Raw genomic sequence first — 18472 nt, 5'->3', positions numbered from 1 at the left:
CGTATGATTGGATGAAAGTACATGCCTGTTACTGCCCAGTAACAGCTGATTGGCAATAACACGAACAATGAATGGTTATTTTTTTATCAACAATGTTGCAACCGCAGCAAGAAGTATATGCTGCTCTCTATATGTAGTGTAATTTCCCTTGTAGTTGAGTAATTGCCCAACGGTTTTACTACAACATTATTCAAACAAATGCACCCACTGAATAAAAATAAATAAATGCGTTACATAATAATAAATATTAAGTGAAACGCAAATATAAAAATGTTCTTTATTGACATGAAAATTTAAACATACAGTACTTTCAGCCAGTATCATGGGTTTGCCTTCCAAAATGACCAGCACTACCTGCACAAAGGGGGAAATCATGTCAGAATGTTTAAATGTTAAACCAGCTTTGAACAGTTTAAGCTGCAGTAAACCACAGACAAATTACAGAAGACTTCAATTATTAATCTTAAAAAGAGAGAGAAGAAGAGAGAGAGAAGACCCACTTTAGATTCCTGTTTAGAGGGAACATTGGAACATATGTTTCCAAAAGTTGTTGGCAGAGGTAGACAGCAATAATGAATGTCATAATCATAATATATGTTTCACAGACACAAAAACAATATGACTTAAATTGTACATTAAAACACAGGAAAATCAATTGTTTCAAGACACTGCCTATAATGACTACAGTCTAGTGGGGCAACTTATTCAATTAAAGCTGGGCCTATATAATAACAGTAAATACTCAGTTTCAAATTGTACAGCAATGTGTTGTATGTTCTTACAAAACTATCAGCTATTTCTCTGACGTTTGTTTTTTGCAAAAGCATAGAATTAGGCTAACAGCCACAAACACACTTACTAACAATGATGTACAGTTTATGGACGTGTTCAAGGGGTTCAACATTATGATAAACAGAAATACATTTTGTAAAAATGTTAAAGTACTGCCAAGTTTACATTCTGTGGTAATCAAAACGTGAACATGTTATCAAATCAACTTCTTTTACAAATTGTAATCCCTTCTCATATTGTGGCACTTTTTGCCACTCCAACTCATGCCGCGAGTGTTGGTGCTCTTGCCAAAAATGACGAGAGATCGTGACATATTTGCTCACAATTATCCAGTAAGAAATTAGCTTTGGCATCTGATTTCAACAAACAATGTTTAGAAATGTACAAACAATATTATACTGTAGGTGTAACTATAACACTGTGGAGAAAAGGTGAGCAATAACAAAAGTGTTCAATATACAAACAGATAATGCGTCTTACACTGACAGGTAAAATGTACGCTTACATTTTAGGGTGAGAGTCGTGAGAATTCTACTTCAAACAAGCTTTAAGCAACTCTGCTTTGGCTTACTTCAACACTCTGTGGCAAGTCTGCTAAAATGAACCTCGTCTCATATGGGATTCTGACGTAGTCTGTTATATTTATCTGACACACAAATGTAGTAGTGGATATTCACATTTGTTGTAAGAAAAGCTGTTTAAGTGATTATGGGGGAAACATCGTAACAACCCTCTTTTTTTTTCGTCCACCAATTCATGGTCCATTGGAGCTGCCTCATGCACTGTGTTGCTCAATCTCAGTGCTACTCCCAAACAGGGCCACCAGCTGCTCCTCATAGTTAGCAATGTTTCTCTTCATGATGTCCATACATGGGCCCAGCAATCTCTCAAAGGCTTGTACGTCAATGACTGATAGAAAAGAAACAGAAACAGGAATCAGAAATCATTTAAGGAGTCAATGAGAGTAAAATCAAATAATAAGTGGTATACAAGTTATAATACTACAGGCTATGATTGTTATACATAAAACATAAACATACCCAAGCATTTGACGCTTCCCACAGCATAGGCTGATGCAGCTCTGGGCTTGTTTGTAACAAGCGCCAACTCTCCAAAATACTGGCCTCTAGAGCACGTAGCGATGTCCACCTCCTCATCTTCCTGATCTTTTTTCGTCTGGCAAGAAAGAAAAACACAGTATTAACAAACGTGGACATGCAAAAACCTATTCTACAATTAAAAACGAAGAGGAGAAACTGGGAAAACATACCCTGCTTCTTTTCATGGTGATTCTTACTTGGCCAGACTCAACAATGTAGAAGGAATCTGCTAAATCACCCTGTAATACAAAGAAACTTGTATGACCCAGTATCTATAATTACTCCATTGCAGCAGAATGTGAAATGATCAATTTAAGAACAGATCACTGAGATTCTTCACCTGAGCAATAATCTGCTGTGAATCATTGTACACCTTGGTGGATATTACATCCACCACCTTCATTCTTTCCGAGAGCTGTGGACGAGAATATGTATTTGGTTAACAGTGGTTTTACTTTTAATCATGGTAAACGTTCTTCACATTGGAGGACAAACTAATCTTGACCTCTAATGATGTAAGCAGTGGTAGCGTTTCAATGAATGCCTCATACAGCCTCCTTTTCTTGGCGTTGTTTTTGACTATTATCCTCCTGAATGTCAGACGATCCTGTAACACAGATTAAAAGAAAAGATTAAGAAATCAGCTCAAAATGTTTTATAAATATCAAAAGCCTTTTAATGACTTATAACACACCAGATGGAGAAAGAATACCTCATGTGCAGAAAGTCTTGTTGTGCTTGTTTTCTTTACACTCACTAAAAGTCTGGATAGCTTGGTAATGATTTACATTTTTCCAATGGTTCAAGACTGTTCTGGCACCCTTTAAGCAAACAATACCGCTTATGAAACAACATTTTGCAGTAGGGGTCACTGTTACCCAGTTTTTAAGTAAGAAAAGCATCCCCTGCAAAACCATAACAAGCTTTGCTTAATTCAAGCAGCAAAAACCATGTGCTCGTGCACGCTGCTGCTCTCAGTGATTAACCTTCAGACATATCTCAGTTTATTTGTATGTCATTCGTCAGGATCATGCTTTAAATTCAAAAAGTCTGTCCAGCAGCATGTTTGATGACAGCATGCAGTAGTTGCTGGTTTATTCTGTAGAATACAATGAATACAGCGCCCTCTAGCTAGGGAAAGATAAAGTCCCTTCCACATGAACAAACATGAATTTTATGCTACTTTAAACTTTTACTCCACTAACATTTTTAGGAAAATATTGTTCTTTTTACTCACAAAATGTATTTGAGAAGATCAGTTAATAGTGACTTTGTGGGTTTACATTATTAATACAAAAAGAAAATTGACTAATAAATGACGACATGTTATTATAAATTGAATGGCAAAAAGTAGTTTAAGTTAGCTCCACCCTTACCAGCTGCAACATTAAAATGATGTTCACGTTTATTGATCATTAAATCAAATCCAGTGATATTGTAAGTATTATGCAGGAAATGGCCATCCTGCATAGTATGCATATGTAGTTTTGGTACTTTAATTATAATTTAAGGCCAACACTTTTGTACTTTTACTTAAGTCAAATACCAGACATTTACTTGAGTATACACTGTGCTATACCTACTTTAACTTTAGCATAATATCTGAGTACCCCTTCCATCTCTAGTAGTCAATAGAGTCAGTCCTAGGTCTGAGGACATGGTGTACCACAGCTTTAATATCTAACCAGACTGCCAAAAAGTTAACCATAACAACCCCATTTCAAATAATACCAGGTGATAAATCAGTAATATCAGTGGTAATAAGCTGGCTAGACGTCCCAGGCCTAAATCAGACTGTTATTAAATCTTAACGTTTTAAACTACTGTTTGATCAGAGGCCCTCACTGTCCCTCCTTGACATCAGGGGCTTGTCTGTTGAACACGACTCACTGCTTGTTCACAAAGTCAACATACAAGTACCGGGTCAATAGGGGATACTGCTGCAACCTGCTCGGTCTGCACACAGATGACATAACAAAGCTGTTTCCCACAGTATAAGGACGCGACCCTCGCTGAGTCATTAATAAACAAGCTGCTTCACAGATCAAGTAGCTCACAATAGCTGTTTCAGACCCAATTTTTAAAAATAGTTTACATTTGGTTTAACCAAACTGCTGAATTTTTGCTTTTAACAGTTAGGGAACACAATTCTTATCACCTTTTGTGTTTTCCATGATGGTGTTGAAAGCCCCTGCTAAAATATTGATAATTTAATTACTTCATTACTCAACAACCTAGGTTCCTCTGAGGTTCACTTGATAAAAACGATAAGCCTTGTTGAGCGAATCTAATAACGTGGCCCACTGAATGGGCAACAAAACATTTTTAATAGGCCTGTATTACATTAATAAATAAACATATCTTTTCACATTCAGTTTCCACATTCATTAGCTTTAATATATGTATTAATGAACATGTATTCATAACCAAGGGCAGGATCAGTGCTCTCTCACGCATTGTTGTATTCATCAGGTTTTATACAGTTTGTTATCGCAGTAAATCCACATGATCTCATCTCCAATAGTGCCAACACTGTCACTGACAACCTGGATATTTACTGTAAAACATAACACCTGACAGCACAGCAGGTTTTTAATCCTGTGCACGGAGCCAACTGTGCCCTTGCATGAGGATTTAATGGTTTACTCACTAGGCACCAAAGGGCTCCAGGGGTGGTGGCAGTTATTGTGGCTGCCCTGGGGGTGTTGTACATCAACGCTAGTTCTCCAAAGCTGCCTCTGTTGTCATAGCAGCCTACCGTCTTGTCTGTGCCATCAACCTTCACGGAAATGTTAAACGTTCCACTGAATAAAAAAGAAAAAACATCAGAGAAAAATATAAATACATGGCAGCCATATTGGTGTGTCCAGAAATCTGGAATCAGCTTGAAACAATGATTTTACAGATAATTTCATAAATTTACATTTGACTATTTTACTAAATAATCAATGATCTGATTTTAAAAAATTGTATGTAATCCATGTAGTGAGAAACACATGAAAGATCACCTTTCAATAACATAAAAGTTGTCCCCATCGTCATCTTGATCAATGATGTGCTCTCCTTCGGTGCAGAATTTCTCAAACATGGCATCCAGCACCTGAGACATCTCCTCCTGTGATGGTGTAAAATATCAGCCAAGTAAATGATAAAAAACAATCATGCAGAATCCCCTCAGCGTGCTGTTCCAGGTACTTTAAAATAACCATCTTAACAAATTATGCATAGAGCACTGAGCTGGCCAAAAAGCTGCTGGCCACAGGCGATGTCCTCCTTCGTGTAATTCAAGAGATGGCAGAGCACAAAACAGAGAGCAGTGCTTATAGAATAATCCACTCACCGGATCCAAATTCTTAAACAGAAGAATGTCCCAACATGCTTCCTGTAGTCTCTGTCTCTGCTCATCAGTTTTTGGGTGGGTGATCTGTAAATTAAAGCACAGGTCTTATGAAATAAGCCTATGACGCCATAAACATTGAAGTACATACTAAAAATCATCCAAGACAGGATCTCCATAGTAAGAAAGACAGTTTACCCTTGGCTCTTTATCCTCATCATCGTCATCTGGATTGAAAGCTTCAGCACACACTGCATGACAGAACAAATGAATGAACTGGACACTTACTACCAGACAGCATAACTCACTTTGAAATTAAAATGTCTACGCAAGAGAAAACCTTTGGAAACAACAACATTATAACAAGAACATAAAGCATCATATTCAAGTGGTCATCCCACAAATCTTAGGAATGATTCAGCAGCATTTAATGTAATAAATCTTTCAATAAACATAGCTTTATTTTGTCTGAGCCTTTAGGGATGTGTTGGTGGCACTCATACTGCATTTCCTTCCTGTGTTTTGACACAGGATACTGTATCATAACACACTTTTCAATGACTCTTACACTAAGACAACTAAACCCATTTTTATAAGTGAATTGATAAAATGAAAGTTATTTGCTTTAGGTCTTACTGAATACCTTTACTTGCTCATACTTTCCATTCACACTGTCAAACATGCAGATGCATCAGTCCTAATGCAGTTATGAGTTGAAGCCACAATGTTACTATTATCATGAGAGGGAGATTATAACTAGTATCAGTACTTGTCCTCATCTCCTCACCAACGTCACTCACTGACATTATTAACCCGGCTAGAGACAGAGTGGTTTCACAAACTGTAATAAATGTGCTCGATGATATTAAGCAGAAGACATTGAGAAAAGACAGATGGAAAAATACTTTATTCTCCCTTGTAATGGAGCAGGTCTGACGTAGCCTCAATATTCTTATGTCAAAGAAGTTATGTTTCCAGGACTGACACTGTCCAGAGTTTCCCTCTAGACAGAACATGCTTGAAACAGCCAGCAAATGAAAACTCACCTGATGCTCTTCTGATGAATCTGTTTATTACCGGGGCTGCAAAAGCAAAACATATGTATTAGCATGTGATATGTTTTAATGATATAGTAAATCTATCTCACAGTAAAGGTGAATCATTGCTGCAGATAATGGAAGGTTCACACACTAGTGTTTCTACATCCCTGGTACATGTGTAGCGGCGTACACACAGGCCTTTGCTCATTAAGGAGCCTTCATCCATTTGGGTAAAACCTGAATGAGGACAGCTGCTTTGAAGTGTGTTTGAATCAAATTTGAATGAGAAACAAAATTAAAATGCAAAACACAGCAAAGGTGCCAAGCTGTAACACAAAATTCTCAATATGAAATATACATTAGATAGGAGGTCTCATCAATTAATAGCCTGCCAGCCATTGTTGTCCAAGGAGGCCTTACTGGAAGTTCATTAAGACAAGGCACTGGAAGTGTGATGGGTCACAATCATGACCCAACAATACTACAATAGTTAGTTTATTGAGTGAATGCAGTGTACTTGTCCTTATGTAACCATTGGAGCCCGCCTTGCAGACCCCAACACTCATTGGGATGCTGTGTCAGAGCTCTGGGTTGCTATGCTACTTGCTGCACCTTGTGGTCACACTGCACCGGTGTGTAATATGACCACAGCTCAGGAAGCACAATTCATCCAGATACATTTACGCACATATTTGCATTGCTTTCATAATAGCAGGTTCAGTTTCCACGTTTGTCTGCTATGTCATATTGCTAATACATAATCATGGGAAGGCCCATCTGGCCTCCTCCTGAAACTGGAAATATTCAAATGACCTAGAGGTGCAGGGTAGGCCTATGTGGAAATAAACACAATCCCCTTTTTTCCGCAGATGCTTTGCCTGAATGCTGTCCTTATCACACAAACGTGTCTGCATAGATGAGGACCAAGACACATTCATTAGCCATCATTCACCCTCTGTGACCATATATGGCAAATGACAGAGCCGTGGTGGATGCAAGGTGGCGGAGCATCACTGCGAGCAATGTGTCTCTCCATCTGAAGCCGTGCACACAGCGATACATGCTCATTGTTGTTAATGAATTAAAACATCTACTGTCACATTTCCTCCTGACATAAAGCAAATATGTTCGCCTACCTATGAATTCCTCGTCATCGTCGTCCTCCTCCTCTCCGTTTTCCGAGTCGATCTGCATGGCTTCGTCAATGAAATTGACCGCTTTTCCAGGTCTTGGGGCCGAATTTTGGTCATTGCCAAAAGAGGCCTCTTTGGTCTCACTTTCCTTCAGCTGGGTGAAGTACTGTAACGCAAACTCGAGCAAATCCCTGGGCTGATTCCTCAACACTTCCACGGTAAAGCTCTGTAACAGCTCCGTCAGTCCTTCAGGAATTTCTATACTCATTCCTATTATCAGTCTATGAATGTGGACAAAACCGGTTTGCTGCGAATCCGAAATAACCAAAAGCACACAGTGGGATGAAAAAAAGCCAAAACGAGCAGACGGGTGTTGTCAGGCCACCCAGTCAGCAATCCATACACAGCGATTCCTCTCTTTTTCTTGAATGAAAATGGCACTGGATTTTTCGTCTAAGCATCTTCTTCTTCTGCTGCTTCTGGCTACAGGAAACCCACGCATGTGACCCAGGAATCCATGGCAACCACCTATCCAGGGATTGCGTATGAGCAGAAGCAGCGCCGAAACTGCAGTCAGACGCAAAATACAAATGATGAGAAACCCTCGGGTTTATCAGGCAGATCGATTTCCACTGAGGGAGAGATGGCATATTGGATCCACGTAATATGTTTTAAATATGTTGTTTTACTGCAAGCTCATCTGTGTTTATTTCTATAGTCGGTAATAATGTCTCACTTCTGAATGATTCACAATATAGTGAATAAATGGACGTGTGAATAAAAAAAAACATCTAAAATCTCAATCTTAAATATCTTCTTTTATTGCCAACCCATCTGTGTTTATTTTACAGAGGGTCATAATTATCGTCATTTAAAATAATTCATAATTTAGTGAAGAAATGGATGTGTGAAATTAAAACATAATATATTACAGAAAAATATAAAATCATTATGTGTTGTTTTTTTTACATTGGGATCAAACTGATCATCAACATAAACATGTACAGGAAGGACAGTAAATAACAGTCTTATTGTCATAATGTTATTCCAGCCCAAATTCTATCATTAATTACATTTGTAAACGTATTTATAGTTGTATAATACAAAGCTCATTATAGTGGGACTGTTCCTTTAATAGACTGAGCAGTTTAGGCCCTATTTCTTGTTCCAGAGGGAGCAAAACTAATAAATCTGATGCATATTTTAATGACATCCCTCAGAACATTCAGACTCCCAGGCAAATAATGTGTGCTGCCAGAAAGATCCAATTACATGAAGGCAATTCCCCTGTATGTGAAAACCTACTTAGCAATATATCTATTTCTAACCCTTGAATTAAAAGATAGCGATAATAGAGACTCAAGAAGAACCTCAACCAACCCTCACTTTGTATAGACATCAAGACCTTCACATGGAAACCTATGACGGTCAAGGTAACTCTCCCCAACTGTAACTGCCGAAAGTACTCAACTTAACTTTAAACACAATTCAGCTAACAACAAAGAAATACAACAAAAAAAGTTTCAATAAAAATCATACGTTGATCCCGATGAGCCAGAGGAGTTATTTGCATTCATTAAAAGTTATGGCTCAGATTAGGTGATCTACATTTAAAAGGAAGCAGATACAGGTGATTTCTTTGAGTATTTCAAGCATCAATACCCACTGAAAAACTCAAACATTTACTTTAATTAAATGTATTAGATCAACAAATGTCCCCTCCCTGTATTGGGAAAGTTGAACGCAATAATATTAAGTTGAACCTATTATTTTTTATTTAAACTTAATATTATTGCTTTAAACTAACCATATTCAGTTATGTGAAGTCTATTGACATTATACATTTAATAGAAGTACATTTTTCAGATTTTTAAGTGTAGCTGAAAACAATCATATGGCAGGGGGACAAACAGCAGCAAATAAACACATCACCAAAGCATTTAGTCGTGGATTTGGGGACAGACTGAAAGCTTTGGTCAGAGCATGTGGTGAGTTTTGATTGGGACACCTCGCGGTGAATCTGCTCCAAACACCCTCAGATGGCTAAATGTGCAACAACCCTTCCTGTGTGTGCCACATTGTAGGGATTATCATACTGTGTTGGAATGAGCAAAGGGTAATAAAAAGGTGAAGGAATACAGGTTAGCAGCAGGGTATCATTTGACGGAGAAAAAAGAAATCCACCAAAAGAGCACAGTTATTATCTGCCATGCTGCCAGCCCACTGTGCCTCCACCACGAGACCCCTCCCCCTGCTGTGGCCCATATCTGTCACTATTTATCAAGAACGCACAAGATTCTCTCACTCAGGCGAACATATGGGAGCACGTCTGTGCAGTGACCAGTAATGTATGCTGCTGCTTAAATGCTAGCTCCCACACTCACTGATCAAGAACTTTTATTTGTATGTGCTCAGTAAGTCCCCAACACTGTACACTGTAAGAAGTCATCAGAGAATGTTAGAAAACGAGCTCTGTGCATCAGCTCTGCCCTCTGAACCATAGATCCTAAAGATGGTTTCTGCTTAACGGTCGTCATCAAAGCAATAGAGCATGCAGCTTCAGGATAATTACACTTCAAAATTCAAAGAACCTTTCTTGTCCTTATTTGCAATAAGACTTTGGATTGCGTTTTACAAAATGCACTAAGGAAAGAATAAATAGTAGTTATATGGTATTTGGTTTACTGCATATACCACAAGTTGATATTTGGAATATGGCTCAACATTTACATGGTGACACAGCAGTCCTTGTACTGTATTAGGTGACAGGCTTGTTAATGACAGATGATGCTCTCATTGTATTGGCTATCAATGCAATCTAATACAAGTTCTACCTTTATGAAGGTTGTCATATTCTGTTGGTGGTAAGAACTGTAGAGAGACCTGAAGTATTATAAAACACAAGATATATACAGTATGCCTTCGAAAGTGACAAGTCAACACCTCTCTAAAACACTTCAAACAAATACTAAACAATTGTAGGCTAATACTCATGAATTGTATGTATGTATGTGCATCTGAAGACAAGCAGTGTGTCATCAAGCTAATATGCAATTGAAATCAAGTGAAAAAACACCTGCACTGTGTTTCAAATAGGTTCTCTTTAGGAAACAGTACCGCTGGGTCAAATGTTTTGTTCTAACTCATGGTTTATAAACTCGGACCAGGTGTGGGAATTCATTAGTGTGAAAATATGGGCCACACCTGGGCCCATATTTTACAACTCAAACGTAAATGTGCTTACTTTGCAGATACCTCATCATACCGAGTGTTTCCCTACTTTCTCAGCAGTTCAAACCTGCAATAAAAACCAATAACATGCAGCTTCTGAAACTGATAACGGCAAAGTCAATGAAGAACAAACCCCTACACCCTCTTAAATAGTGTACGATTTCCCTGTTCATGGTACAAATGTACTTGAGACAGCTGTTTTGGTAACTTGTGTGGCTGAACAGACTAGTTAGAATAGTTAGGTTTGAGCTCTTGGACTATTTTGTGAGAACTTGTTTTATACAACATATATAAACAAAGGTGTTTCTTTTTAAAGCCTATCTTATTAATATATAAAAGGGTTGGACAAATGACGTTGGATTTAAGCATTCATTTTTGGTTAAGTTTGATATAAACTGGTCTTTTTTTTATCCTATAATCAACCTATAGTACAATTCATATTTTCAAGACATGGGTGAGTGTGCCACCTACTGGGCATGTAATTCAACAACTTTGAAAAACATTATTTTATCTCTAAATAATTCTTTAAAGAACAGACTGTTGAAAAACAATGGAAACACTTGATTTTTTTCACAAGGGAACTGAACTTAGTCATAGTTATGATGATACTATCATTTTTGCATTTTGTTTAATCTATGCCAGCACAGCGAACAGCAATGTCTGGAATTAAAAGCACATTTTTCATTATTTCAAGAAACCTGCAGGTTATACAGCATGTCGCTTTTTGTTTTTAGGTCAGACAATGCCTTTCAAGTTTCTACAAGATGGGTGTTTAGATACTCGTGAGTGATTTGCCCTTATCAGGCTTCACAGTTGTTACCAAACCATGGTACGATGATAAGGAAGTGTTTCTGCTGAAGGAAAAAAAAACAACTGTCGAATAAATACACTGTTGTTGGGTTTTAAAAAAAAATCAACAGGGATGAATTCTTCGTTTGAAAATGCTGAGCAAGAAAATATTTCACAGCAAAAGAAAAATAAATGATGAGTAATGCCCAGACTCCTCCGTTAGTCACTCTCCTATGCCCCCAAGTAAGGAAATCATTCATTTGCCATTCATTACTTACCCTTACAGCGCCACTTTTTTTGGTTAGCATCAGGAGTCGGGCAGGTAGGCCAGGACAGTAGAAAGTCAGTTTTCTTGGCATATTCTTAACATTTTCCGTGTACTCTTACAGTCCAACGTCATGATTTGACCTTCATAGGCGTTTACAAACTAACTGCTGATGGGACAGCCGTTTTTTTTGTACCGATCAAAGAACCTGACATCTATTGTTGTAGTGCATTTTTTGAAATCACCAAACAGAAACCACGTGTCCTTCCTCCAGGAAACATTTATTCGATCAAGAGGCGGGATCGCTTCTTTCCATAAACAGGTCAGTTAAATATTAACAAATTTACAGTCATGAGGAATGTAATAAAAAAACAAAAACAAACAATGCTCGCCTTAAAAAACCCCAACCCAAGGACCCCACCCAGAATAACATCGACCACTGTGGCGCTGGAACAAGAAGGTAATCCGTTTCCAGCTCAGTTGTTACATGCTCTTCTATTCAGTGCTTCACAGTTCGTCTTTCTTTGATGTTATCTGCAAGGGAACAAAATCACAGTCATGAGGAGACAGTCAGAAGAACAAACGCATGGCATCCCATTTCTTTGCATCCTTAAGATGCCTGAGCATGTCAAGTGTTCATACCGTTTCTTCATCATCATCATCATCCATAATGTCCTCTTTCCCTTCAGCCTCATCTTCGGCTTCATCTTCTGCAGGCTCTTCTGGCTCCTCCTCTGGCTCGTCTTCAATCTGTAAAATAATAACATTAATGTAAAATGGCCTGACTGACTGCCTTGAAGGTAGAAACGCCAACTATTTGTACAAAGACATGCAACACTACTACAAATGCATTTGTAAGTCAGAGATCAGAGCTCGCTGGCAGCTGAACAGGAAATGTGGCTTGACCTATGCAAACTGAAAAGGAGAACTTGCTAATGATATGCTAATGTCTCAAAAGCGGCTGCGACTTGCCTGTTCGTCCAGGGGTACGTTCATGCTGAGTCGGAGCATGCGCTCTATCCTTTCTCCGTAGGCCTTAGTGTCGGCCAGTTGGTATCCTGAGCGCAGCGTGGCCGTCTCAAACAGAACCACAGCCAGATCTGACGCGGTCTGGTCCTCAGCGTCCTCCTGAGGGAGGAAAAAAACATCAGTTTGTCTGCTAATACCACACAAGGATGACTGTATGGACATCACTCTCCGGCAAAAATCAGTATCATTGCAATTAGTGCATCTTTAGAATGAAATGTGGAATCAGTAATGAGTTGGTAAAGTTATTAGCCAGACTTACATTGACTTTGTTGAGCATCTGCTTGACGAGGGGATGTTTGGGGTTGATTTCTAATGTTTTCTTCTGGCTTGCATAATAACTGGAGAAGGGAAAATAAGCATGATAAGCTTAGTAAACATGCTTCACGTTTGCATTACACAACTGAGACAGAGTATTGACAATAATGAAGAGCATGGTGTCCTTTCTCACTTTGTGGAAATGTCTTTTCCTGTCTGGTAAGCCTGTGCCTTCATGATCCTCTCCATGTTTCCTGACCAGCCGTACTGACTGGCTATCAAAGCGCAGGGGGAGTTGGTCAGCCTCTGGGAGATGACGGCCTTCTCAATCTGTGGGAGAGACAGCATCGTATTAAATAACGGGACAGGTGGAGCAGAAGCAACTTAGCAGCTGCAGAAAAACATTTCATCGCCTCAGTGACTGGTGTTTCATTTCCGTTGTCATGAATATCACACAATATATACACTCTACCATGTCCTTCAGAGGCTTTTCCTTCAGCCAGGTGGTGAGAGGTTCAAACTCTTTCTCCAGGGCCTCCCTCTTCTCCTTGGTCTTGTCACTCTCGTCGAATTTGATACCCTCCTTGGCGACGTTCTGGAAGCGTTTGCCGTCGTACTCGGGCAGAGCCTGGATGCAGTACTCATCCACAGGCTCGGTCAGGTAGATCACCTCGTAGCCCTTCTTCAGCAGCCTCTCCACGAAGGGAGAAGACTCAGCCTGCAGAGGGTAACAGGACAGGTGATTAATGCCAGATTGCTACATTGATCTTAACTGCTTGCTTTTAAGTGGCATTTCAGCAAAACCTGTATTCCCTTAACACAAAAAGGGCATTTTTAAACTTTAAGAAAGCTCAACCACTCACCTCCTTCCTGCTGGTGCCGGCCATGAAGTAGATCTTGTCCTGCTTCTCCTTCATGCGCTCCACATACTGCTCCAGGCTGGCCACTTCGGTGTCACTGTTGGAGGTCTGGAAACGCAGCAGCTTGGCCAGGCGGGTCCTGTTGGAGTGATCCTCGATGACGCCCAGCTTGATGTTGGTTCCAAACTCCTTCCAGAACTTCTCGTTGTAATGGTCCTCCGCGATCTTCTTGATCATATCCAAAGTCTTACGCACCAGCTTCTTGCGGATAACCTGAACAGGGAGGAGATGAGCTTACAATTTATGTTGCTATCCCGTAACATTTACTTCAGTATTCCTTATTACAAACAATACTCATTTTATAAATCTCTTTCCATGTTTGATGTGCACGTTGTTTTTTGATGGGCTTCTTTATAAAAAAAGCCTTCCTAGAGCAGTCAGTACATTCTACAAATATAATTTAGAAGATACAATGAAATAAAAACACTAAAAAGGGATCTTTTAAATAAAATATGAAACTCACCTTGAGCAGTTTGTGCTGCTGCAGAGTCTCCCTGGACACATTCAGAGGAAGGTCATCAGAGTCAACCTGGCAAAATAAATGTCCATTAATCCCAGAGCCGATACTTTCTATGTAAAGTTCAAGCGTTTCTGTGAAGCACATGGCGATGTTTGCACTTCAATTAGAATCGCTTACCACTCCCTTAACGAAGTTCAGGTATTTGGGCATCATGTCGTTGAAGTCGTCGGTGATGAAGACTCTCCTCACAAACAGCTGAGACAGAAAGAGACAACCATTTAGAAACTATTTTTTGCAGACATTCCTGAATTAAGTGCTACAATAACAAACCATGAACACTGCCTGATGATAAATACCTTGATGTAGTCGTTCTTCTTTGAGCCATACTCGTCAAACAGGCCGCGGGGAGCAGCGGTGGGAACAAACAGGATGGACCTGAAGGTAACCTCACCCTCAGCCGTGAAGTGGATGTGAGCCAGAGGGTCTTCGGTGTCCTGAGAGACAGCGAAAGACAGTTTGAATTCATTCAGAAAATTAAGACAATTTGAGCACACAATCAAGATGGCCGTCTGACAAAGGGCCTACCTTAGAGAAGGTCTTGTAGAAAGCCGTGTACTCTTCTTCCTCAACCTCCTTAGCCGGTCTCTGCCAGATGGGCTTGATGTCATTCATCAGCTCCCAGTCCCACACGGTCTTCTCAACCTGCAATAATGACAGAGAGACATTTTCAGACGGTGTTCTTTTTCAAACTATTACCCGAAAAATGTAAGTATTAAAAAGGCCAAACTACATAGAATAAACTTTTGGAAAATCAATCATTTTTAACTGCCTTTCCATGTCAATAATCCAAAACACTAAATAAATCAGGATTTGTTATAGTTTAAAGTTTATAAAGTACATAACATTTTACCAAAATCTTTCACAACTTCAGATGTATAATTGTATTTTATTTATAATACATCACAATTCTTAAATAAGATTGTCTTTCTATTTTTTTATATATATGCCCTCCATCAATATCATTCCTTAAAATGCTAATTTAAAAATAATATTGTTAGATTATTCTAGGGAAAGACAAAAAATGCCACACTGACAAACTGCCTACCTTCTTGGTCTTAGGCTTCTCTTTGTCCTCCTCCTCTTCTTCTACCTCAACGTCATCTTCAGCAGCCTCTTTCTCTGGTTCCTCTGCTGCCTCAGCATCTTCTTCAATTGGCTCCTCAACTGTCTCGGTCTGGCATGTTGAGAAGAAAAGATTATGTAACGGTGCATGTTCACATTTTGGCAGTTTCATAAATGCCACTGTGGGATCAAGTCTGAGTCACAGCGTGTGAGGGAGCGTCGGAAGTAATCACCTTGCTGGCCCAAACGTAGATGGGGAAGTTGATGAACTGAGAGTATTTCTTGACGAGGTTCTTGATGGTCTCCAGCTCCAGATAGTCTGAGGCCTCCTCCTTCAGGACCAGCCTGTGGGTTAGAAGAAGATTTGAGAGGATTTAATTTCAATGTCAATATTACTAACAGAAGAACTGCTTTTAAGATCCGGCTGAGTAGGCGTTTCAGTATTCTGGGAAAAAAACAAGAGCTGTGAAAATCAATGTGACTAACAGCAGTCAATCATAACACTAAGAAATTGCTAAAGGTGATTTTAAGATGAATAAAAAATAAATGTTAACCCACGTGATGGTGGTTCCTCTGCCCAGTGTGTCCCCACGGGGATCCTCGATGACAGAGAACTGGTTAGAGTCAGACTCCCAGATGTGTTGTGTGTCATTGTTGTTTTTGGATGTCACAATGACTTTGTCGGCAATGAGGAAAGCAGAGTAGAAGCCCACACCGAACTGGCCAATCAGCTCTGAGGTGGACTGATCCTCACCCTGTGTCTCTGTCATCTTGTTGAGGAACTCGCTGGTACCGGACTTGGCGATAGTGCCCAAGTTCTTCACCAGATCCTCTTTGGTCATTCCGACACCAGTGTCAGTGATGTGGAGCATGTTCCTCTCCTTATCAGACTGAAGATAAAACAAAATAGTAAAGTAACAGCCTGTTAACATTACCAATAAAGACTGAAACATTTGTATTGAAAATGTTTAGGTGCATACTTTGATTTTGATGGTCAGCTCCTCATTGGTGTCCATTGCATTCTCATTGGTAAGAGACATCAGGCGGATCTTATCCAGAGCGTCAGAGGCATTGGAAATCAGCTCCCTAAGGAAGATCTTAAAAAGAAAAAAATAACATTAGTTCATTAGTTCAGCCTTTCCTGAAAATTGAGGAATTTCGAAACATTTGCACACCCTATTTACAAACATGAGGGAACAAATGTCCCAGACGGAAACAGAATTCATCGAAATCATCCAGCCAAGCTGCAGATTATACATCAAGGAGCCATTTATTCCTGCTCACCTCCTTGTTCTTGTAGAGGGAGTTGATAATCAGCTTCATCATACGGTTGACTTCAGCCTGAAAGACATGTTTTTCTGACTTCTCTCTGATTTCCTTGATCTGAGCGGCATTCAATCCGTCCAGCTGGATAGCCTCCTCCTCTCTGGGGATAGACGGATGCAAAAACATAGGTGAGTTCAGGGAAGTGCACAACAACAAAAAAGGAAAATCGTTCTCCCCTCGAGGGAAAGCCTAGGCACACAAGAGTCCCTTGATTTAATGAGGGATGTGCATACAAGGTCTGCCATGAGGGTTTGTGTGCACAAGATTGGTCATGTTGACCTTGTACTGGTAACTCTAGGTTTATGTGACCTTTCCTGATTGCGGGGACAACCAGCACTTGCTCAGCTATACTGCAAGAGATATTCAAATTGACACCTACCTCTGCACCACCTCATCATCTGTCTTGGAGGCATCTCTGCTTTTACCAAAGTCCTCTTCCACTGTCCCCTCGATGTCAAGTTCATCCTCTGCCTTTACAGCAGCTGCAAAATGAGACAAGTTTATTGGTTTAAGACATATTAGATTACATACTTATATCTGGACAAATACTCAGGATTTAAAAGTTTTTAATTTGAGAATGAAGTTCTGCAAAGATCTGATTGAATTACCCCAAAAAAAAATGTTCTGTTACGTGTGGTTTGTTTTTCCAAGACCAGATTTTAAATGTAACGTTTTACCATAGCTTAGATTTAAACAGGCATGTTAGCTAGCATCAAGCAGCTTTAACATAACGTTACATGGTCTTTCCACTAGAAACTTCTGGAAAGGCAAGAATAGCGGATAATAGCGTTGCCCCAAGAAACATGTTGAAGACAAATCAACCGTGCTGTCTAAGTGAAGCTTTAATAAATGCTTATCAAATGAGGATCTTATCAGGAATGAGCAGAGAAAACCCACAAGTGAACGCTAGCTTACTGGCTAATGTTAGCTCAAATGTTGGGCAATAAAAAAGTGACACAGATAGCAAAATGTTCTTGCTACTCACCAAAAGCACAGAGTGCAAAAACAAGTCCTATCACCCAGGCGTGTTTCATTTTGAGTTGCTGCTCAAACGACGCTGTGTTTCTTCAGCACCTGAGACAAAAGCCGGGAGATAAGCGCACGCAGCACTGCCTTAACAAGAGAGACTGACAAGCTACCTCTCCCACCGAAAGAACCCACTCTATTAAACCCGTGACAACCAGCCAATAGCAGCGCACCACGCACGACCTTCGCCCAATCAGCGAAGAGTATTTGGTACATGCTGTCCAATCAGATTCGTCAACATATGTCAAGACCCGAAAATCGTGGCCAGACATCATTGGATAAGAATGAGTAATCAGCACATCACTTCCTCAAATTTACCTCTCAATATGGAGAAAAAAAGTCTCTGTCAACTCGTTTGGTTAAAGTTTGATTTGTTCGTGCAATGTCACAGCGGGGTGACACAGAAGCTGGGTGACTTGAGGATTTTGTTCATTCTTTATTGTCACTGCCTGAGTAGCATAACTGTGCAGCCTATTTCCGGCTATGCTAGTCTGAATGATGAAACGAGTATCTACGTAGGTGTGTATGGCATACTAGTTGGCCTACCTGTGTTTCCTTTACCTCAAAAGTGTGAATGCATTATTTTAGATACCATGTTGTGGAAACACACTGCATGAATGAATGGCGCAGTACCTGCATCACCGATC

General features: G+C 39.7%; 1 protein-coding gene across 3 annotated transcripts; it reads right to left on the bottom strand.

Annotated features, from left to right (window-relative positions):
- Positions 1-281: 281 nt before the first annotated feature.
- LOC134876743 (endoplasmin-like) lies at positions 282-17960 on the bottom strand. Of its 3 annotated transcripts, XM_063901872.1 has the most exons (28): positions 17785-17960; positions 17179-17281; positions 16758-16899; positions 16454-16570; positions 16032-16363; positions 15707-15818; positions 15457-15585; positions 14937-15053; positions 14708-14845; positions 14529-14606; positions 14355-14420; positions 13835-14104; positions 13444-13689; positions 13165-13301; positions 12976-13054; positions 12656-12815; positions 12330-12406; positions 7406-7709; positions 6276-6311; positions 5428-5480; positions 5233-5316; positions 4901-5007; positions 4543-4696; positions 2398-2499; positions 2233-2307; positions 2063-2131; positions 1833-1968; positions 417-1701 (listed from the first exon to the last, which is right to left on the bottom strand). In XM_063901872.1, the coding sequence occupies exons 1-28, from the start codon at positions 17831-17833 to the stop codon at positions 1568-1570; spliced, it is 3606 nt and encodes a 1201-aa protein (XP_063757942.1). In that variant the 5' UTR covers positions 17834-17960; the 3' UTR covers positions 417-1567. The 3 variants fall into 3 exon arrangements, with proteins under 3 accessions (XP_063757933.1, XP_063757942.1, XP_063757923.1); XM_063901853.1 differs by lacking the exons at positions 417-1701; positions 1833-1968; positions 2063-2131; ... (6 more) ...; positions 6276-6311; positions 7406-7709 and adding an exon at positions 11950-12221 and having other exon boundaries at positions 12330-12437; positions 12660-12815; XM_063901863.1 differs by lacking the exons at positions 12330-12406; positions 12656-12815; positions 12976-13054; ... (12 more) ...; positions 17179-17281; positions 17785-17960 and adding an exon at positions 11701-12195 and having other exon boundaries at positions 282-1701; positions 7406-7969.
- Between the last annotated feature and the right edge of the window lie 512 nt (positions 17961-18472).

The sequence above is a fragment of the Eleginops maclovinus genome, chromosome 2 (genome assembly GCF_036324505.1).
Source record: "Eleginops maclovinus isolate JMC-PN-2008 ecotype Puerto Natales chromosome 2, JC_Emac_rtc_rv5, whole genome shotgun sequence".
NCBI lineage: Eukaryota > Metazoa > Chordata > Actinopteri > Perciformes > Eleginopidae > Eleginops > Eleginops maclovinus.
This window is presented reverse-complemented; position numbering and strand designations above follow the sequence as displayed.

Coding starts and splice junctions, on each gene's coding strand:
- LOC134876743 (XM_063901872.1), bottom strand. CDS start 17,833: ATGAAACACGCCTGGGTGATAGGACTTGTTTTTGCACTCTGTGCTTTT. Junction 12,816..12,975: donor AGATGCTCAACAAAGTCAAT/GTAAGTCTGGCT, acceptor TTCCTCCCTCAG/GAGGACGCTGAGGACCAGAC. Junction 2,500..4,542: donor CTGGAGCCCTTTGGTGCCTA/GTGAGTAAACCA, acceptor TCTGTGTTACAG/GATCGTCTGACATTCAGGAG.